The sequence below is a fragment of the Musa acuminata genome, chromosome BXJ2-8 (genome assembly GCF_036884655.1).
Source record: "Musa acuminata AAA Group cultivar baxijiao chromosome BXJ2-8, Cavendish_Baxijiao_AAA, whole genome shotgun sequence".
In the NCBI taxonomy this organism is placed as follows: Eukaryota; Viridiplantae; Streptophyta; class Magnoliopsida; order Zingiberales; family Musaceae; genus Musa; species Musa acuminata.
Genome location: NC_088345.1, coordinates 5,217,921 through 5,240,825, shown reverse-complemented (window position 1 = coordinate 5,240,825; position 22,905 = coordinate 5,217,921). Strand labels below are relative to the sequence as shown.

The 22,905-nt window shown below is 37.0% G+C and overlaps 2 protein-coding genes across 9 annotated transcripts; both read left to right on the top strand.

The window, feature by feature from the left end:
- The first annotated feature begins 501 nt into the window (after positions 1 to 501).
- On the top strand, positions 502 to 4,905 carry LOC135618857 (protein BUD31 homolog 2). The gene is made up of 4 exons (XM_065120195.1): positions 502 to 699; positions 2,856 to 3,002; positions 3,107 to 3,294; positions 4,528 to 4,905. Exons 2-4 carry the CDS (start codon positions 2,909 to 2,911, stop codon positions 4,681 to 4,683), a joined length of 438 nt encoding a protein of 145 aa, XP_064976267.1. The 5' UTR covers positions 502 to 699; positions 2,856 to 2,908; the 3' UTR covers positions 4,684 to 4,905.
- A 3,366-nt stretch (positions 4,906 to 8,271) lies between these two features.
- On the top strand, positions 8,272 to 22,883 carry LOC135618856 (pleiotropic drug resistance protein 2-like). Of its 8 annotated transcripts, none has more exons than XM_065120186.1 (20): positions 8,272 to 8,626; positions 9,007 to 9,127; positions 9,827 to 9,915; positions 11,095 to 11,179; positions 11,305 to 11,598; positions 11,684 to 11,774; positions 12,523 to 13,420; positions 13,584 to 13,744; positions 13,955 to 14,058; positions 14,232 to 14,397; positions 14,485 to 14,616; positions 15,031 to 15,161; positions 15,889 to 16,221; positions 16,467 to 16,757; positions 16,875 to 16,958; positions 17,429 to 17,577; positions 17,680 to 17,907; positions 19,527 to 19,698; positions 21,902 to 22,156; positions 22,246 to 22,883. In XM_065120186.1, the coding sequence occupies exons 1-20, from the start codon at positions 8,313 to 8,315 to the stop codon at positions 22,513 to 22,515; spliced, it is 4,368 nt and encodes a 1,455-aa protein (XP_064976258.1). In that variant the 5' UTR covers positions 8,272 to 8,312; the 3' UTR covers positions 22,516 to 22,883. The 8 variants fall into 8 exon arrangements, with proteins under 8 accessions (XP_064976258.1, XP_064976256.1, XP_064976260.1 ...); XM_065120184.1 differs by having other exon boundaries at positions 15,019 to 15,161; XM_065120188.1 differs by having other exon boundaries at positions 8,273 to 8,626; positions 11,308 to 11,598; positions 15,019 to 15,161; positions 17,444 to 17,577.
- The last annotated feature ends 22 nt before the right edge of the window (positions 22,884 to 22,905 follow it).

Genomic DNA, 22,905 nt, shown 5'->3' with positions numbered 1-22,905 from the left:
TCCGTCGTATCGAATCTACCTATGTTGAACTATATATTTCAAATATCAATTTTTGATGACCTCTTATCATCTGATTCACATTCTTTAATGCATGTGGTAATTCAAAATTGCATGCCATATTCTTTCCCTATATGTTTGTATGTCAATTTTATAGGTGGATTTGACTGATTCCAAGCATATCACTTTACCTTTTGATGCACAAATTGGGTCGAATCAAATGGAGGATGACATGATTCAAGCATCATTAACATGATTTCACATACCAATGATATCATTAATTTTACCTATTTTCCTGATTTATAATTTCTTTGTGCCTAACCCGTCATTCCCGAAAGAGAGAGACGTTCTAAACTCGCTCCCTGAGTCGTGGGTTAAGTCGGGATTGTCGTTGAGAGAGCAAACCGAACAGAGTCGAGAAGTCGACCGGAGGTAGGGAAACGAACTAGGTCGGGTCGGGTCGACAGAATCGAATGTGATGTCCGGTTCGGCAATACCCGTCGATTCGAACCGGATGCGGGTCGCACCGCGGCGTTAAGACTCCGACACGAACTCGGGAACATTCTAGGTTTTCTTTTATAGAGGCCGTTCTGCCCCCTTGTCTTCCTCTCGTCTTCTTCTGCGTCGCGGCCGCCGATCGCATCGCCCACTGCCTGGCCGCCACTACGCCTCCGGCGGAGGAGGTGACATCGACACCCGAAGGTGCGCGTCCTATACTACTCCTTTCCATTGTTGTCGACCTTTGTTCGCATCGATGGCAGCGCTGCCCTTGCCCTAACCCTAGTCTTACACCGTTCTTTCTTCAAGTAAATGGCTTCTCTGATAGTTGTATGCCCTCAATTCCTTTCTCATACTGTCTGCTCCCTTAGGCTTTGCCTTATATGTGATGGTTGCTTTACGCTAGTCTTTCCTGCTAAGAATGGAATTATGTGATCAATATACTTATACCAGTTGTAGAGAGAGAGAGAGAGAGAGAGAGAGAGAGAGAGAGAGAGAGACCCAGAATTTCGGCGGAACAAGTTAGGGATAATGTTCTTCTTCGAAATTACTGTAGTTAATGGCACGAGTTGCGTGTAACGACGTAGTAGAATCTGGCTGAATCAAGGTAATATGGAAAGTTTAGAAATATGAAGTTACATGGTGTTTTGAAGAATGAAAACTAGGAGTTAATCTTTTGTCTAATGTGGCTCAGGATGTCGTTCATCTCAGTTACTATGACAAGTTTTTTTTTTGTGCAGTTATCTCATCAATGTTTCTTTGATGTTGAAACAATTTATCGATTCCAGCAACATAGTTCAATTTTCTTCTTCCTTTTACCACTTATAGGTTCTTATTATTGGCATATCTTTAATTTTTTTAACTTCCTGTTATTGTTCTCGTTTCTGAAAAAACAGGTAGTGGAAGACCAAAGAAAAGAAAAGGCAAAATTAAAAATATATTGTTGTTTTATGTTGATAATGTTTGAAGGAGATCCTTGTAGCTTTAATGTCAATCTATGTTTAGATTTATGTAATGCATGCCGGTTTAAAGCTTCCAATTAGTTAGGTTAATCTAGGAAAAACTTGCTGATTCAACTAGATGCAATGTGGTGGATCTTAATTCAACATGAACTTTCTTTACTTGGAAATATGGGAAAAAGATCTATGAGGGCAAATGTTTTAGCCTTTTTTAGGTATAATAGAGATAGTTAAAAAGGACATAATTTGGAAGAGTGGTGTCATAAGATGCTTTTTGGTTAAGGTCGTTGATTGAATTTGATTATCGACTAACTCTTTAGTAATCTAATGAGATATTCTTTTAATTTGTTTTATTCAACATAACTAATTAAATGCTTTCTTTGGTGACTAATGATTCATGTAATTATCTAATATGTCATTGTAGAAATTAAGGTTCATTTTGGGCTGACATATGGAGAGATATTAGGTGGCTTATGGTACTTGAGCACACACAAAAATACTTCTGCAAATATTTGCATCTCATTGTTGTTTTTATGATATCTTACCAGGTCATTCTCCAAGTTGTGAAGTGGTTTAGGATACTAGGGTCTGGTCGGAAGTAAAAAATTTGTGACATAATTGATAAATTTCATACTTAAAAGTCACAGAAAATTTCGAGCAGACTTCTTTGAACTAAACAATTCAAAGTTGGCCAGTGTTAGAAAGTTTACTTCATGTTGCCTATATCTAGCAATCTAAACCTGCCTTAAATTGAAGAAATGCTTATTATGTATTGTTTACATTATAAAGCACTTTTAAACTGAAAAGGAACTTCTCATTGGCCGATCTTAACACCTGCCTGCTTCCTTCTTTAAATGGTTTGGAAACAGTGCATTGTAAAGATAAGGATGTTGAGATGGATATGTGGTCTTACAAGGGAAACAAGAAATTATAACAACTAGTTTTTGTTTTAAGTGCAAGGAAGTATTGGAGACCTTTTTTATGCAGCATTAATTCTTTTATTGCATTTTCTTTGTCTTTTTTTTTGGTAAGTATTTTCTTTGTCTTTCCTTGTTGATGTGAGCATATGCAGGATATCATGCTTCAATAGTTAGTTTTTTTGTGTTCAGTAAAGCCAAAATGAATGACTTATCCATTTAATACTTATATGCGTTTAGCAAAGTTGAGTTCATACATGCGTATTTTGTTTTTGTTATTTGTAAGTATTGTTTTTGAAATGCTCTGTGGTTGTCTGATGTGAAAAACATATCATACTGAAGTTGTTTGTTGGAAAGAGTAGAATCTTATGGTAGTGATCTGTTTTTGGATACTTTGTATGCAGGGCAGGCTTTTCTTTTTTGAAAGTTGGGATGTGTTTTTATTTGCTAATGCCTTGCTAATTTTTTGTTTCTTTCATTTCAGCTTACTGGTTGATAATTGGTTATTGAAGAGAGTAGAGTTTAGTTCTGAAAAAAATGCCGAAAATAAAGACTAGCCGTGTTAAATATCCGGAGGGGTGGGAGCTTATTGAGCCCACTCTTCGAGAGCTCGAGGCAAAGATGAGGGAAGGTTAGTTGAACACTTTGTCTCATATACTCTGTTTACATCTACATATTCTGTTATACCATGAAAGCTTCAGTTTTATCTTAAGAAGAAATTTGCATTGGTTTCAGCTGAAAATGATCCCCATGATGGGAAGAGAAAGTGTGAAGCACTTTGGCCTATTTTTCGAATTGCTCATCAAAAGAGCCGTTATATATATGATCTTTATCATCGGAGGAAGGAAATTTCGAAGGAACTATATGAATTCTGCCTGGATCAGGGCTATGCAGACCGTAATTTAATTGCGAAGTGGAAAAAGGTTGGTGATGCTTTCATTATTCAAAATGCTTCCTATATTTTTAAGTTTTCTTTTTTTCAAGTGACAATACCCATGCTGTTCTCTTGTAATTAACTCATCCCGTCGTCTGGGGTTGTTTCCTTCTATATCTCACAATTGTAAGAAATTTCAATGATTCATGAAAGTTTGGTCAATAATTTCCTGTCCTTGTTTTTTGTTCCCTTGTATTAATTTTCCATTTAGCTTTTTAGGAAAAGGGGGACTTATGAATTGGTCCTAGATCACTACATGAATATATGATGGTAGCTATAAGTCCTGTTTATCTGGATTCTGGATGTTGTTATTTTATGAAAAACCACAACAAATTTACTGGTGAATACCTTGGTGGTGATACAAAACCTGAGTATATGCTAATAACTAATTATGGGCATGAATATGCTCTGGCATACTTACTATTATAGCATGAACACACTACTAGGTTTTGGTCAAAGTCCTGACTATACGGGATGAGTTATATACCAATAAGCAGTTATAGGCGTGAACACTCTAGGAAACACTTAATACTATTTTTAATTTACTGATAAGAGAAGGTGTAATGCTTGTTGATGGGCTTAGTGGTTGCATTTGTGGCAAACCATTATATCCTAGAAACATGATGAGGTGGTCAGTATCGTGTATTAACAGAGACATCGTCAACATTTTTTACATCTTTATTTGTTTGGCTTGTATCATGGATACATGATGTTTGTAGTTGGACAGGATAGAAAATTATGAACGACACACGGAAGAGGTGGTCAATATAATTGACTGATAGAGTTACCTGAAGGGGTGGATCCTATCTCCATCTCAAGTTTGACATGCATGGCCATCGATATCACCTGCTTGTTGCACTGGTACTGCAAGTTAAATTTGCATACCATCACCTACTTCACTTGCACGTTTAGAACTCTTTCTACATGGGGGAAATTTTGGATGTTGTCCAATAATAATAGAGCCACTGTTAGGGTTCTTGGAGGACTAATAGTATCTTGGAAGATGAAACTCCATAAGGGAACCTTTTTAATGCTGATATATGGTGCATTTGTAGAATGGGATTAGTTTCAATGTTTTCCTATTTGCCTTTGACCATATTCTTTTTCTTTTTTTCTTTCTTGTGAGGTTCCTTTTGGTTGATAGTGCCCTCCTTCCTTGTACATTTGATTATTATATGCTTCGGTCACTCTTTGACATATGCCTTGTCTTGAGTTTGTGCAGCCAGGTTACGAGCGCCTCTGCTGCCTGAGGTGCATGCAGACACGAGATCACAATTTCGCAACCACCTGTGTCTGCAGGGTCCCTAAGCACCTGAGGGAAGAAAAAGTGATAGAATGCGTCCACTGTGGCTGCAGGGGCTGCGCAAGCGGAGATTGAGTCCTATTCACATCTTAAGGTGATAAATAATGTGTGGTATGTGCTGACAGACTTAATGGAGATTTCATGTAAGCTTTTTAATGTTGATTCCTTCCCGTGTAAGGCTGAAAACATTTATCTTGTCATCTATCGTGTAACATTGCCTTTGTGTGGCTAATATGTGGTCAAATCCAACTTGATGTCATATAATTTGGCTTATGACTATCCAATTTATTTCGACTATATTACAAAATCGTATTTGACTTTTATTTCGGGTGTCGGCTATCACGGTGTGAGACTCAGGGTGCGGCGTTGGGCCCCTTCGACCGCGTAGCGAAACGGACAGTGGCACGTGAACGTGTCCCTCAAACTAATGATGGCTTGCGACGCCGCCGCTCGATCTATCTACTCTTCTGCTCCCAATAAATACCTTGGCAACAGCCGACGTGTCTATGCAAACGACACTGCTCGCTTCTCCTCCGTGCTCTCCTAATCCTTATGGTCTCGACGTATTCCAAGGGTCATGTGGATTTGTTTGCGGTGGATGTCCATCTCACTCACATCACGTTCCTAACAACGTACCAATTAATACAGTGGCTGAGAAAGAACCACGTTTTCATGCAGCTTCCTACAAACTCAAGGGTACGTGCCCATCAATCTTTACTCTGTGAGTCCCACCATCGATCGATTCAAGCAACGCTACATCTATTGGCATCGTTAAATCATATGTCATACATTTAAAGGAGAATGAAACTGGAAACTGCTAAGGAGATCCCTTATCTTTCCACCCCGTGTGGTGAGGCTGCAAACTCGTTGACACTTTGGCGTGATCTATCTTACTTACTCCACAACCAAAAATAAGTTGAAGATAATAATATATTTTTTTATTCTAATGATAGTGCCTTAGAGAAAATAGTTCTCCAAGCATTATTATATCCATGCCGATCTATGAAGACATAATCAATATGATTACACTTAATCGTGTTTTCAGTACTTTAATAAAAATAATATTATTAAACAAATTATTATAAATGAGTCAGCCACTATAACAATTTAAAATTGGTGAAAAAACTGATGAAGAAAATAAGGCATATATGCATAGGATATTTTTCTCATTAACTCTTCCCATCAAATTTTTTTATGTTACAAGAAAAATATATTTAGAGAATCATCCAGCGATATTGTTGATTGCTTGTGTTTAGATCATCAGACAGTGTATTTATTTGATACAGTGTTCCAAACTTATGCTGTCATCTCTTGTCTGATAGCAGATAAGATTTCCCCATCGAGGAAAATCCTCCCAATCTGTATAAATAGAAGAGTGACATGTTAATAAATTCAAGCTAAAGCTTCTTCAATAATTATTTTTATCTTCTATTCTTTCTATCGTGGTATCAGAGTTCTAGCAGATAAGATTTCTCCAATTACATGAGGAAATCTCTCTCTATTCTATTGAGGAAAATTCTCCCTTCTAATCTGTATAAATATTAATGCATTCAAGCTAAAGCTTCTTCAATAATGCATTCAAGCTAAAGCTTCTTTAATAACATGAATGCTTTCATGTTAATGCATTCATCTCTTATCTACATCAATAAACAAAACTAAAATTTTTATTATGTAAGATCAAATCGTAATACTTTTTGAATTATCCTCGCAATCTCTTTATATACCCTCATATAAATCTCAAAAAAAAAATATATTTTTTCTCACCCTCTTTAGTAAACCTAGAGAACATCCTCTCTAGACACTCTAGAGAGAAACTTATAAGCAGCCAAAGTATTCTTTAATCAAACCTAGTGATTATAGAAGAATTGGACCTCAATTCTCTGGATTTTCTACTTACAAATCTCAACACATAACACTATTATTTGATTTCAACTCTATCCAAACACATGAAAAATTACAGAGATTAGTGTTGGTGTCCTCTCAATGATCAGAAAAGGCCTGCGAAGAAAACACTCACATGCACTTCATTACTGTGAAAGCTTCGTTCCATTGTTCTCGTACGGTAGCAGTTCTCTGCTAAGGAACATACCACATGCACTTCAATTCGAAATAGATCTCCTCTCATTTCCACGTACAATACTGAAGAGAAGACGTACTTCTATTGATCTCAGAGAACTCACAGCACTTGACTTTGTATTAACATATAAGAAGCTTTGGTGTACGGAACTCGAAGATACATTCGGCAAGTTTCTAAGTACTCAAACTGTTGTCACAGTACTGGAAGTCCAATGAACATGCGAAGAGAAAGCCACACGTCTGCTGCTTTATCCCACGAGCAGTACTATCAGATGCAAATTGCTTTCAGCAGAAGGGATGACAGAATAGGGAATCACAAAAACTTGAGTGAGAGCACAGCATGGAGAACTAAAGTAGCGTAAGGTTCAGATCATCATCATCCCATAAATGCTGTATTCATCTTTCTCTTATTCGATTCATGTCATTGCGATCTCGTCAACTTTTAGTATCATAAAGGATAATATTAGTCAATCGATAATAATTTTATTAGCCAATAAATATCTAAAAAATAATTCAATTATCCTCTCTGATGTGACACTAACCTGAGACATCATAATCTCTCCCCATACCATGTCGTCGTCATAATTCAAAGATGAGTCTAATATTGAGGAAAATAATAAAAAATAAAAATAATTATTGAAGAATTTTTATTGAAGTAACTTTAGCTTGAATACATTAACATGTCTCTCTCCCATTTATACAGAAAATCTTATCTTCTATCAAATATGACATGTAACGTTCATTTCGATATTAATTCCATGCATTATGATAGCTATCGGATGGTACCGTTAAATTATATTGCTCCAATCCTAATCCTAAGTCCCATTCTCTCCTAGATTAATTACTATCTGAAATGTCTGGTCTGCTTTGAAATCGGAGGTCGAAGTAGGAAGAAGTTTCTTTCTTTGACATGATTGGTCGTGCTCACATCCATGCCAAAGAATAAATACAAGATGGTGCACCTTATCCATCTGACAGCCTATCCGATCAAAGAAGTAAGTCACCCTCTTTCCCTTTCCCTTTCTTTTGTACTCGACGTAAGTTGCAATCGCATTGTCACAGCTCCTTCATCTGTATACAGTGGGTGATCACCTCAAGAATGGCTCCAAGGCAATGTATCTTATGTTCTCGAGTGACCGACAGAGCTATCAAATGCCAATACAAATTGTAGTTGATAGCACTACGAACTCAGCATCAGTCTTCTTCTTCTTCGAGCATTAGTTCAGTGGAATCAAACCAAACGCGAAGTGATTCTCTCTTCAAGAATTGATAGCGACCTTGAAATAAGATGAACTTGGAAGAATCATTTACCATGCATGAGATGAATGAATCGTCGATGTGATAGTTAGGAGACAGTAAAATAATTAATATTAATGGTTGGAGAAAGAATTTAGTAAAAATTAAAAGTCAAATCACTTTTTTTTAATGATAAATAAGTCATACGATCGACTCAAAATGATTGAGAGACATAACGAAGGATATATACAAAAATTAGTGTTTTCGGAGGGTGTATATGAAAAATTTCCTCTCTATAAATAAGCATGCAAAGCAAACCAATGGAGATAGGCGGGTCGAGAACAAGAAAGAGGAGGGAGGAGGGAGGAGGGGGCTGCTGTAGCGCCGCTGCGATGGTCAGCAGCAGCCGACGGAGCTGGGGGGCAGCATTCCGGGACCCGAAGGACGTGTTCCGGCGGAGCAGGGGGGAGGAAGGGGAAGAGGAGGAGAACCTCAAGTGGGCGGCGCTGGAGAAGCTGCCCACTTACGACCGCATGCGGAAGGGCATCCTCCGGCAGGTGGTGGAGGACGGCCGCGTCGTCTTCGATGAGGTCGACGTCCACCGGCTCGCCCATCGGGACCGCAAGCTGCTGCTTGACCGCCTCTTCAAGGTGGCCGAGGAGGACAACGAGCGCTTCCTCGAGCGCCTCCGACACCGAATCGACCGGTTGCTTCGCTTCCTTCAAGAATCACCCCTTCATTCTTGATTTAGTTCATGTGCTCTTCTCTCAGATTAACTATTTCTATACCTAATAAAATAAAGGAAGAAAAATTTCCTAAATCCTGCAGCATCAATTTAAATTATGCGCTCTATTGAAGTCGAACAATCGCAGAGCAATTTTTTGAATAGGGTTCAAAATCTTATGTTTTCTTGAATCTTTTATGAGTCATGCAATTCGATTTCAATTCACTCTGCTGTAATCAACTAATTTAGGACTCAGAACAAAGAAGGCAATTTCTATAAATTATATAATTTTCTCTCCCATTTTCGTGTTCAATTTTTTGGGTCTGATTGGGGTTAGTTTGACATGTATGAAAATGGAACAGGGTGGGGCTGGAACTTCCAAAGATCGAGGTCCGGTATGAGAATCTCTCGGTCGAGGCAGATGTTTCTGTGGGAAGCAGAGCACTTCCCACCTTGTGGAACTCCACTCTGAACATCTTAGAGGTACTCACTGAACCCAAAATCATCTCATTGTTTGCCGAATCTGAATATTATCCCGCACCTCAAGTTTTTTGTCAGGGAGAAACTTTTCTAGTGTTTTAATCCAGAGCAAACAACATAAGAAACCATTACTACTATCTGTCTTTTGTTAAAAATTTAATGATAACCAAGAGAAGAACAAAAAAAAAAAAAAGGAAAAAAAAATAGAGAAAGAAACTTCTTCATTTGATAATCTTTATGTCCTGTGACATTTTTGTTATCGTGGTTGCTAGTCCTAGTTCTGTCCCTAAAACAGTAGCATACATCAGTTCATATTTACCTTTCCAGATCTACATTTGGACATAGTTTTATGATCTTATTTTGGCTTGTTATTTAGGTACTATGGTGTCACATTTTAAGCTTTAATGCTAAATGTTTTGGTGTGTCCCTATTTCCTAAAAAGTTCCATTCCTACTATTGTCGACTTAGAGAGAAGAGGGTTTTAGTCCATCGATAGTCACATAAGAACCAATTATGATTCTTCGGAGGGATTTTTTTTAAAATTATTTTCTTGTAAAGATCTATCAAGTTTTACTTCTTCCTAACAAGCTAGGTTAGAAAAAGCTCACGAATCAAGTTTTTTATTACGTCATTATAAACCATTTGTAAAATCCTTCATGTCCATATGATGTTTCTTTTCTCTCTTCGATGTGTAACATTCAGGGAATTATTGGTCTTCTAAATCTTTCTCCATCCAAGAAAAGGACCATAAAAATTTTGAATGATGTCAGCGGGATACTGAAACCAGCAAGGTAAGCAAACCAAATTTTCTGGAAAATTTTGCCTTGCCAACCGCTTTTAATCATTAATTTTTTTGAGAAATATTCCAACCCATATCTATTTTTATTTCAATAAAAGTATGAGAGCAAAAGGCATCAAAGTCCTTTCAGTTTTAGAATCCTAGAAGCCTTGCTTGAAATAAATTCTAAAAGCTCCTCACTGTAGCATATTAAAAAGCTCTTGTGACTTTGGTCACCTGATATGATGGGATAAAAAGAGAACTTTACCGGTTCGTAACACGTAACGGAATTAAACGAAAATCACAATCAAATTAGGATATCAAGATTTACGTAGAAAACCCCTCCAACGTTAAGGGTAAAAAATCACTGGCCAAGTCAGAGAAAATCTATTATAAAAATAATGAATGTATAAATCTCAGAGTCTTTTGCCCAAAACCAAAGTAACAATCACAAGAGAATAACTGGGATACAAAGATTGTCACTATGTACAATATCCAAAATCTCTCCGAGTGATCACAATAAGAATTCGCTGCAAATTTGATTTGAGATAAGAACACTGCCTTGATGATTGAGAACAGCTTTTGGGCTATCATTGTCTTCTTTCATTTCCTTTTTCTCTTGTTTTCCTGTCCTCAACTGCCACCGCTGCTTTTCTCTTTTCCAGAGCCACTGTTCTCCCCTTTTTCTTAGTCAAAAGAGTTAGGGTTTAGGTTAAATGGGAAGAAAGAAGGCTAAAGTTGGCTGTGGGTAATTAAAGCCCACTATGGGCTGAATAATGGGCCATCTGCCCAACATGATAGTGATCTTTCCACAGCATTCACTTTGAGATAGTAACCGCAAGAGAAATCAAGTACAAGCCGTCTCCTAAAAGTTTGAACTGATACGGACAGACCTAAAAATGTATTTAAGCTCTAACATATTCCTTCACAGTATAATCCTTTGCATATGAATCCAAGCAGTGATGGACCATGCCAACACTCAAACTGAGTACCTGAAAGCAAAAAAAATAGCAAAAGTAACTTCCCAGTTATATTGCCACAAAAAGCAATTTAAATGAAATGTTGAAGCATGTTATTCACTTTTTCGATGAAGTTCCAGTTTGGTTTGTATTCTGAAAAAGTTCTATGAACTCAAAACAGACATCACTATGATTTTCTTTTTTTCATCCTTTAATTTCTAATTCATTCTCAGGATGACATTGCTTCTTGGACCTCCAGCCTCGGGGAAAACAACACTCTTGCTTGCCCTGGCTGGGAAACTTGATAAAAATCTGAGGGTGCGTGTCCCCGGTCTCTACCATCATACATGCATATGCAATTGTCTCTGATATCGTGTGCTAAAATGCATAGATGGTTTTGTATAATATACAGATATGTGCATTTGATGTGCTTGCCTTGCCAGCAGGAATTTGGTAAAATCACATATTGTGGCCATGAGCTTTCAGAATTTGTTCCCCAACGAACTTGTGCATACATTAGTCAGTTGGACCTTCACAATGGTGAGATGACAGTACGAGAAACCTTGGATTTCTCAGGACGGTGTTTGGGCGTGGGAACAAGGTATGAAATGTTGTCAGAATTGTCAAGACGAGAGAAGGATGCAGGAATTAAACCAGACCCCGAGATTGATGTGTTCATGAAGGCTACTGCAATGGAAGGGCAGAAAACCAGTGTAGCAACAGATTACATTCTCAAGGTTCATGCGTACATCTCTATAATTGCAGCTCTATCACTGGTCAATCTGTAAATGTCATTGCTAATTCCTGAAATTCTGGAAACAGGCACTTGGATTGGATATCTGTGCAGACATCCTTGTTGGTGATGAGATGAGAAGAGGCATTTCTGGGGGCCAAAAGAAACGGTTGACAACTGGTGTGTAGCAATAACTATGTCCATCGCTAAGAGATTTAGATTGCTGTCAAGTGCCATTTGCAGATCCTTGCTAACCAAACTTCTTTGTTCATCCAATTGGATGGGCTTCGACACCTATGTGTGTTAGGCATCTAATTACCATGGACTCCCCAGCTTATCAACAGTTTCTACTAAATTCTGCCAAGGCATGTTTATTGTATTATACACATTAAATAATTTGGTAGAATCTCTAACCCAACAAGAACAATTTCACATGAAGTTCGCATGTTCAGGAACTATGCTACTTGAGAAATTTTCTAAAGAAACTAGGTGTTTTATACAAATTCCAATAAAAAAGCACATGCAATTCAGAAATAAGCAGAATAAACTATTAGGGGAAAATCCTGTTGTCATCTACAACTGAAGCACCATCATGAAGAATGATATCATCTTAGTTTGCTCTATCATGATTGGTGTAAATACCCTAACAATCATATAATTCAAGATCGATGGAGCCTAGCATGTTGTTTAAGCATAATAATTTCTGTTTTTATTAGTACAAGGAGTGGGTGTTTCTTCTCTTCAGCTTGTTTGCTGTGCTGGCATTTCTATCATCAATCATAAGCATCAGGTCTCCAGTCATAAAGGAATTAGTATCCTTGTTGTACTTCTGAAGCTAATAACGTGTTTAGCTTTGTTTTGATTTTTATTCTGTTGTTCTTAATCATCGCATGCTTAAGAAGGTAAACATGTTGGTTCTTGGTTGCAGGAGAGATGTTGGCTGGGCCTGCGAGAGCACTCTTCATGGATGAAATATCAACTGGACTCGACAGTTCTACCACCTTTCAAATAGTTAAATTTATTAGACAGATGGTTCATGTCATGGATGGGACGGTGCTGATTTCTCTTCTTCAACCTGCACCAGAGACATTTGAACTTTTTGATGACATTATTCTATTGTCTGAGGGACAAATACTCTATCAAGGTCCTCGAGAGAATGTCCTTGAGTTCTTTGAGTCCGTTGGTTTCAAGTGTCCCAAAAGAAAAGGAATCACAGACTTTCTTCAAGAGGTAACTTCAAAAAAGGATCAAGAACAGTACTGGTCTAACAAAAACCAATACCATTATATTTCGGTCTCCGAGTTTGTGCAGCTTTTCAAGTCCTTTCATGTTGGGAAACAGCTCTCAGAGGAGCTTAGTGTTCCTTATGATAAATCTAGAGCCCATCCTGCTGCACTGACCACAGAGAAATATGGCATTTCTAACTGGGAACTTCTCAAGGCATGTTTATCAAGGGAGTGGTTGCTAATGAAGCGCAACTCTTTCATCTATGCTTTTAAGACTTTCCAGATAACTGTACTTTCATTTATAGCCATGACCGTGTTTCTGAGAACAAAAATGCCCCACGAGACAATTCCTGATGGTAACAAGTTCTACGGTGCACTGTTTTACAGTTTGATAAACGTGATGTTTAATGGTATGGCAGAACTGTCAATGACTATTTACAAGCTCCCGGTGTTCTATAAACAGAGAGATTTCTTGTTTTACCCTCCTTGGGCTTTTGGCCTGTCATATTGGCTCCTCAAGATTCCCCTTTCTTTACTGGACACTGGAATATGGATTTTTCTTACTTATTATGCGATTGGTTTTGCTCCTGCTACAGGCCGGTGAGTACTCAAATATTTCTTTCTATTTTATTATTCAGGATTTAGCAATTAAAATGATTCTACAAAGGATCAGATATGTTCAAAGTGCTTCACCTTTTTTCCAATGACATGATATATAGGATAAATGAAAATTCGCCATCTCAATCTTTTCATAATTTGACAGGTTCTTCAGCCAGTTCCTGGTACTTCTCCTAGTACATCAAGTGGCCCTTGCTCTATTCCGCTTCATCGCTGCAACTGGAAGAACAATGGTTATAGCTAATACATTTGGAACGTTTTCTGTGCTTCTTGTTTTTGTTCTAGGAGGATTTGTCATGTCTAAAGGTAATCTGATGTATGATTCTTTGCTTGTTTCTTTGTACATGACCTCTTTTAATTAATACTTTGTATATGAAAAAAAATCTTGCTACTTTAATTAATAACCTATCTTTCAAAACAGAAGTTGTCATCTGATGACAAATTGTTTAATTTACTTTGTGATATTTGGATTCTTGTAGGATTACATCTCAAATTTGTTCTTTTTTTATGTGACAGATGACATCAAACCATGGTGGAAATGGGGCTTCTGGAGTTCCCCATTGATGTATGGGCAGAATGCTATAGCCATTAATGAGTTCCTTGATCCAAGATGGGGCGCCGTAAGATTTTTATCATGTAACCTTTCTTTGAATGCCATATGAATATAGCTATGCATGTATAGTTTCTCTAAAAGGGTGATGCTGATGTTTTCAGATTTTGGAAATAATGAATGCATGTTCAGTAAAAAGTCATATTCCAAATGTAATGTATGCTTTCTTTATCTCTGTTACAGCCAAACAATGATGCCAACATAGATGCAGCAACTGTAGGAACTGCTATTTTAAAATCTAGAGGAATGTTTGTCAATGGATATTGGTATTGGGTCTCTATTGGTGCCCTCATAGGCTTTGTTATTCTGTTCAATATATTGTTTATCCTTTCACTAACTTTCTTGAACCGTAAGTAGCCGATCTCCATTAAATTTTTCTGTTTTTCATTTCATTGATCTAGTGTTTCCTCACATGAACTAAATTTGCTCATTGTAGCTATTGCAAGTTCTCAAAGTATGATTGTTGATGAGGAACTGGAAAGTAAGAAAAGAAAGAACTCATCAGGTGGAGATCAGAGGTTTGAATTGATAGAAAGTGACAGGAGGTCTACTGCACCTGATATACCCGGTTAGCTGGTTTAATTGCATTCATCTTTCTCATTGTGCCTTGATGTTTATTGTAGCATCTCGTTTCTAGTAACCAAGTACAGGATAGCTTTTGATGACTATACACTCAACCTTTATGATTTAGTTTTCTATGTACTGAGCCATAATTTAGGCATAACATTATGAGGGATTGCAATTTTTATGATATTTGAATAATTTGGTAATCAACAACATATGAAATTAATAGCTGGGGCATATGACTAACAGACCCAGGTTGAGAATAATTAGTGACCCGGTCATTCTCTTATAACGCTGTTGTATCAGATATTTGCAGCAGCACTCTTGAGGCTACACTATATCTTAAGTGAATTTGATTTCTTTTCATTTGGTTGTTCAATTGATTTAATGTTTCTTATTTTCGTAGATGTTGATGCAGTTGCAGCCAGGAGGAACAGCTCTGAGAGTTTTAATTCTTCAGTGTGTCCAGCTAGGAGGGGAATGGTTCTGCCTTTCCAGCCTCTCTCTCTTGCTTTCAATCATGTGAACTACTATGTTGACATGCCTGCTGTAAGTGAATAATCACAACTGTATTATTGAAGTTCTTTAAATTTTAACGAAATCATGGTTATTTGCACAAATCCTGTGTGCCTTTTCTCATTCTTGGTTAATTTATGTTTCAACATCTGACAACCATTTTGGAGATTGGAGTTAGTAGTAATTATGGACTCACACAATTTGAATCAACAGAATCATTATTGAATGGACTGTAGGTATTGATGCATATCCAGTTTGTTGTAACTACTTGCTGATTGATAGACTGAAACTCAATTTGTCTAGCTTCGCTTGGATGTTCAGCTGCCTGACGTTCCTTAGTTGATGCTAAATAATGAGTTTGATACATTTTTGCATGAAACATGCCATTCTCTACTTTCAGGAGCAAACTAATGCTGGAATAAGATCACTATCTGAACTCTGAGAATTAGACATGATTGCAAATTCTTTTTAGTGGTTTCATTTGGTATGAGCTGCCACATTCCTTATTTTTGTTGTATTCATTAGGTCATAGCTTTAAAAGGTTATTTAATTTTTCTTGCGCACTTTACATAATGTGTACATGCATGCGAATTATAGAGAATGTTTCTTAGTTCAAAAAAAAAAAAAAAAACAATGGTATCTCTTTTCTTGTTTGAAGAATGTTAAGGAATTGTCTCATTTGTTTGGTCACTATTTTTTCACAGAAGTAACAAAAAAAAAGAAAATTCTTGTGATATTTTTTTCCCCCCTTCTGGATCAGGAAATGAAGAACCAAGGAATCCAAGAAGATCGTCTCCAATTGCTATCTGATGTAAGTGGTGCATTTAGGCCAGGTGTGCTGACAGCACTAGTTGGAGTTAGCGGTGCAGGAAAGACTACATTGATGGATGTCCTGGCAGGGAGAAAAACTGGTGGTTATATTTCAGGGAGCATCAGCATTTCTGGTTATCCTAAAAAGCAAGAGACTTTTGATAGGATAAGTGGTTACTGTGAACAAAATGACATTCACTCACCATATGTGACTGTCTATGAATCACTCGTTTACTCTGCTTGGCTCCGTCTTGATTCAGAAATAGACAAGAAAACACAACAGGTCAGTGTTCACTTTTGATTTTTTTTTTTGCTTTTTGTGAGGATCGGAAATAAGTCCTAGTATTGGCCGATATTCCATTTTGCAACACTTAAGTAGTACCACATCTTTTATTTCTAATCTGTACCATATCTTTTGTGAGGGAGACATTCATGTGTATTCCTGCATCCTACTTGCATTTCTGTTCTCCTCTTTTTAATCCATCATTAAACAAAAGTAACAGTTAGTTTTGTGTTTGCAAACCGTAGATGTTCGTGGAGGAGGTTATGGAGCTGGTAGAACTTGATACACTGAGAGATTCTTTGGTTGGCCTTCCGGGGGTTGATGGCTTATCAATTGAACAAAGAAAGCGACTCACGATTGCCGTTGAACTGGTTGCAAACCCATCCATCATCTTTATGGATGAGCCAACGTCAGGCCTTGATGCTAGAACTGCAGCGATAGTTATGCGAACAGTGAGAAATACAGTGGATACAGGCCGAACTGTTGTTTGCACAATCCACCAACCAAGCATAGATATTTTTGAAGCTTTTGATGAGGTTCATATTCCCTTAAATTTATTTTTATGCAGTATCTATTCCGATTCAACTTGCTTTTTATCCTAATGTACATTGGTCAGAGAAGAACTCTTTTTTTTTTTTTTTTTCTGTCTCCAGCTACTTCTGATGAAGACAGGAGGTCAAATTATATATGCTGGACCCCTTGGTCGTTACTCTCACAAACTTATAGAATACTTTGAAGTGAGTCTTTTTTCTGATTTCTAAGTTCTTTTGAATGAGAATATCCAATCATTTAGTGATAATAAAAACTAAATCATGTCACATGATTACTTATAAAACTAAAATTTATTTTCTGCAACTTTGTATATGTACAATTTCTTTTCATGTATTACTATTACCTGATTAATATCATTGCTGTTATCTTTTGGACTTCTTCTAGGAAAAGTGCTGCTTAGTTCAATTCTGAAGTTGAATAAGTCATTTAAGTGTATAAACAATTGTTTTCATTGTAGATTGAAATTTCAACAATTGTTATTGTAAACAGTTGCTGCATAAACCAAGACAAAATTGTTATAGTTTTTGTCCTGCCGCTTATTGTTTCTAAATAATAGTAATATTTTGTAGATCCATAGGTGCAATTATGGCATAGAAAGTATAAATAGAGTGATTTGTTATCAGTAAAGTCCACATTTAATCATGACTTTATCAAGAAAACCATCCTGCAGGCAATTCCAGGGATACCCAAGATTACTGAAGGTTATAACCCTGCAACATGGATGCTGGAGATAAGCTCTCCTTCAGTTGAGTCTAGCGTGAATCTGGATTTTGTTGAAGTTTATGCTTGTTCCCCTCTTTATCAGTAAGTAGATGCTATATAGTTCATACTTCATAATCAAAGTAAAAAAAAACTATCAAACATACATTAAAATCATTTTACTATTCTCCACTTTGTATCATTCAGAAAAAATCAAGAACTTATCAAGGAATTGAGCATTCCTGCACCAGATTCAAAAGATCTATATTTTCCTACAAAATATTCCCAGAGATTCAGTACCCAATGCAAAGCATGTTTTTGGAAACAGTACTGGTCTTATTGGAGAAACCCAGAATACAATGCCATCCGGTTCTTCATGACAATTGTCATAGGCCTTATATTCGGCTCAGTGTTTTGGCAAAAGGGTGGAAAGATGTAAGTTTCTTAATTTTTTCCAATTTTTTTCTTCATTTTCCTTGTCGCTGTGTATAGAAATAGAAGGTAAGCAGTATATTTAGCCCAAAAAGGTATCATTCATACTTAATTATTTGATGAATATCGTTAAACACATAATTTTCCTGTCTATTAACCTATTAGAACTTTTAAAACTGTGTCTTCATGTTTAAATTAAGTATATATCATATTGCATCTGAAACCAAAATGTGGCTAATAATCCCTTCACTTCAAAAATTTGGTGGCTGATAATCCCAAAATGTGGCTGTGGTGTAGCCGCATGTAGATGAGCAGGAACCTGCCTCCCTCAACAGGTCGTAAAATCCTTGTATATGCTTATGTATGTTTAGACTTTAGATAGTAAATAGTTTGACATAATCCCTTTCTCTTGTGGCCCACGTAACTGTAACACCCTCGATTAGAAGCGAGCAAAATTAAAATTGACTTATAAGGGTATGATGAGTGTATTATTATTAACTTTAGCTTAAGCATTTTGATCAATGATTTTGACTAAATGAAGTTGATAGGCTAATTAACCTATCAGGGGCCCGGGTCATGACATTTAGTATCAGAGCCAACCTAATATTTTTAAATTGTGATTCACGACTCATATGCTTAAATGATATGCATTTTTCTTAAAGCTTTCGTGGTTTAGTAAATTGCTGATCAAATCATAGCAGAAAAAAACCTTTTTAACTGCATTAAGATTTTATGAAAGAAACATAAAGGTTGAATAATTAGACATTTTATGAAAGAAAAATAAAAGTTGAATAGTTAAACTACTCCAATCCCAGAATGTTAGTTATATAGTCGAGCTATTATATGACTTAGGTTAATAAACCATTGTTAGGACTTACAGAGCCTAATTCATGCAAAGACATTGGCTTCTGTTCTGCAAGCCAACAATGTACTTTTGCCAACTTATGTACACGCTGCATAAAACATTAATAGATAACAGTAGGCATGTGAATGTCCACTTGATCTGCTTGGACATGTCACATAATAACACAGCAATCAGTGGATTGCATATGGCAAGGTTGTGATGAACTGATACTAGCCTATGGGTCATAACAATCCTGGATAAGCCATTGATAATCTTTAACAATAAGTTTTGTTCCTTGACTATTTCTTCCCCAGGACATCATTCTTGATTTTTGGTTTTCCTTTCTTGGTATTTCCAGTGTCCCAATATGTTTACAGGCATTGATTCTGTGCAACCAACCACCTAAATGAGTAACCGTGAGTCAATTGCTGGTTAGAAGACCTACTTGATATCGATCACTTTGACTTTAGAATACATTACTAAAATGGGTCACACTTGTGCTAGCCCCTTTTAGGTGATTAATAGATAACAATGATAAGCTTTTTCCTCTCAAAATTCTGGGAAAATGTTTACAGGATCAGTAATAAAATATTTTTTGAATGTTTTCATTTGTATCTTCTTTTTTGTTTAGGTCTCTCAAAGATCAAACTTTCGTATATTGAAGAAGCTCCAACATATGCTGATAAAGAATATGATTTTTAACTACTTATCCTTTGTACATTCATCGAACCAATGTATAGCTTTCCCATTACAATCTCATATGTGGCTACATAAACAGGAGCAAACAACAAGACATTCTCGAGATACTTGGCGCTATATATGCTGCTGTTTTCTTCCTTGGGGCCACCAATGCCATCATTGTGCAGCCTATTGTGGCCGTTGAGAGGACTGTCTTTTACCGTGAAAGAGCAGCAGGGATGTACTCAGCCCTGGCCTATGCATTTGCTCAAGTAAGCCAAATCTTTCAATTTTTTTTTTTTTCCATAATGATCTAGACATTGTTGCTTGTTATACTTCATGCATTCTTTATGCATGAACACCATTTATGCTTTTCTCATTAAAAGTAATTTACATAGCTATTGAGCACAGGTCTGGATCCAGAATACCGATATGACATGATAGAGATAAGAGAATAACATGGTATGGCATGAGTAAAGCAATAAACAAATATGCTTAGAAGTATAAATTGCCTATATGACAAGGTTGTCTTAGAAGAGCCAGTTATTTTATAATGACTCATTACACAAAAAGTAGACACTGGCATCCATAACCTATTCATCGTGACAATATTATTTTACAAAATAATATTTCGAGGTTGTAGAGAAGATAGCAAGAAGTCTGTTTCTATGATTAAAAAATCAAAGTTTTACCAAAAAATGTTACCTAAGTATATTATGGTATCCAGAGATTTTTCTAGTAGTTTGAAGCAAGGTTCGCAATACCGTACCGTACCGATGTTTCGACCTGGGCTCGGTACCGGTACGGTACGGTATACCGAGCGGTACACCCAGGTGTACCGAGCGGTATATTTAGGTGTGCCGAGTACTGTAGTTCTGCTATAGTGCTACAGTGTACTCGGACCGGTAACAGGCGGTCCGCGTACCGGTAACCTGTCGGACCGGTACGTACCGCCCATACCGGGCGGTACAGTTCGGTACTGTAAACCATGGTTTGAAGTATGTCCTGCAATTATCATATCCAATATGTCTTATACAGAATCGCAGATACTATACAGATACGGTGAACAATTTTGAAGTATCCATGCTTCATAAGTAGAAGGAAAATGGGAAACAAAAGATAGAAGAGCAAATGGAAAATACAGATATCTGTCATACAAATACATACACAAAATCCATGTGCACCACATTTCTTTTGTTGTTGGAATATTTGTAGTTTACTTGCAGAATAGAAATATGCCCGTTCTATAGTCAAAACAGCCATCTCATCCAAGAGCATTAACAAAACCATCCAAATGGTGAACCAGAATAAATTAATTTTTGAAATGTAGTAGAATTATGTTGCAAAAATCTTTGGATGTGTCATCCAAATGGTATGCTGCATGAACAATGAAGATATTGCTCCTTTTCTTTCCTGCACATTGTCACTTTGTCTTCAAGATCATTTTCTTAATTTGAAGAATTAACCCTTTTGAATTACCTTTTTACAACATTTCATTTTGTTTTCAGTCAGCCTTGTATAAATGCTAATAAATTGGCAGAGTCACCATTTTCAGCAGTTCCCTATTTTATGTGTGCGCACAAAATTCCATCTAGTAACTTCTTACAGAATTATGAAATCCATAAGCCTAAATGATACTTAGACTATGGAAAAAAGAACAGTTCAGTTAGCTGTTTATCTATGTTAACTTTCTCAGCACAACAAAGAAAAAACAAAAGCTGATAATGTTAGACAAAGTGATAGGTTATAGCCATATGTGTTTGTGGTTCAACATAATTACCTAATAATCGAGTGGAATCAATTAGTCCTCTAACTGAATGGTAGACCTCTGAGGTTAGCAGTTTGTAGCATGAATGGCTCCATTAAAGTCTCTCAACCCATTTCATATGAGTGGTTGTTTACCAATTTGCATCAATAGGCAGAGTTATAGTAAGTTAAGTCTTGAGCATCATTTTGAAATTGATTTAAACTTTAATCACTCTGTGGTCATTATATGGAAACTAACTGTTGAAGTCACAATCTATGTATTTCTGGCCAAGATTCGCAAATTCATGTACCGATATTGTACTGGTGTACCAAATGTCGGTATGTCAGCACGTATTGAGCTTCAAAAAAACCTAGAAAGTAAAATATGAAATATGAAAATTGATCAATACAAAGCTTATATCATTTTGTATTGGGCGGTATGATCATGAACCGGATGGTACCGACCTAATACTTGGCGGTATAGGGTTTGTTAAATAAACTTGCAACGTAAATTAAGATGTCTTTTTTTTCTCTGCATATTTGTCAGAATTGCTTTGGTACTAGGCATCTTACTACATGCCTCCTAACATCTGCTTAGCCAGACTAAATTTATCACTTACATAAAAGAACATGAACGATTATCTACAAACAGTTGTCCTCCTAATCCTTTTAGAACAATTGTGATATCTTCAACAACAGCCAAATTAGCATATGTTTTTGCATGTGCAGGTGAGCATCGAGCTGATATACATACCACCACTGGGGCTTCTTTATAGCCTGCTACTTTTCCCAATGATTGGCTTTAGCTGGCGCGCCGACGCCTTCCTTTGGTTCTTCTTCTTCATCGTAATCTGCTTTGTTTACTTTGTTCTGTACGGCATGATGGTCATAGCACTCACACCCAACCACCATATTGCCAGTATCCTATCTAGTTTCTTTTACAACTTCTGGAACTTGTTCGCGGGCTTCGTGATAGCGCGACCGGTATGTGATCACCTGACCGAGATGCATGATGATTCCTGGACGATACTCCGCTCGTAATGCTGATGTTATCTCGATTGTGCATTTTGCAGCTGATTCCTGTCTGGTGGAGGTGGTACTACTGGGGTGATCCCGTATCGTGGACGATTTATGGCATTGTGTCATCGCAACTGGGGACGAAGGACGACTTGGTTGCCATTCCTGGAGCAGGTAGCCTTACGGTGAAGCAATTCTTGAAAGACAACTTGGGTTTCCAGCACAGCTTCCTGGGTTGTGTGGCTCTCGCTCATTTGGGTTTTGTCCTACTCTTCTTCTTGATCTTTGGCTATTCAATCAAATACCTCAACTTCCAAAAGAAATAGCCAATTGATCTTTGGCTATTCAATCAAATACCTCAACTTCCAAAAGAGATAGCCAATTGATCTTTGGCTATTCAATCAAATACCTCAACTTCCAAAAGAGATGGCCAAAACTTCTGCCTGTGGTACAACTTCTCCACAGACAAGAAAGAAATGGTGTGATCATTCATAATTCTAGGTTTTCTCTTGCAACGATTTGCGGCTATTATGACCATTTTGTATGTGGATGCTGCAAATTTTACCAATACATCAGCAAAAAGGTAACTGACCTATGCATTATATTACTCATGCAGTATCTGCTCAGAGTTCAGATGGTGTACAAATACTTGGGTGATTTATAATTTTATACAAAAATGAAGAATACTTGGCTTTGCCTTGAGAGTTACTGATTGC

Excerpts from the sequence above, each read along its gene's own strand:
- LOC135618857 (XM_065120195.1), top strand. The coding sequence starts at position 2,909 with ATGCCGAAAATAAAGACTAGCCGTGTTAAATATCCGGAGGGGTGGGAG. Across the intron at positions 3,003-3,106 it reads CGAGGCAAAGATGAGGGAAG|CTGAAAATGATCCCCATGAT; the intron begins GTTAGTTGAACA and ends CATTGGTTTCAG. Across the intron at positions 3,295-4,527 it reads TAATTGCGAAGTGGAAAAAG|CCAGGTTACGAGCGCCTCTG; the intron begins GTTGGTGATGCT and ends GAGTTTGTGCAG.
- LOC135618856 (XM_065120184.1), top strand. The coding sequence starts at position 8,313 with ATGGTCAGCAGCAGCCGACGGAGCTGGGGGGCAGCATTCCGGGACCCG. Across the intron at positions 13,421-13,583 it reads TTTGCTCCTGCTACAGGCCG|GTTCTTCAGCCAGTTCCTGG; the intron begins GTGAGTACTCAA and ends ATAATTTGACAG. Across the intron at positions 13,745-13,954 it reads AGGATTTGTCATGTCTAAAG|ATGACATCAAACCATGGTGG; the intron begins GTAATCTGATGT and ends TTTATGTGACAG.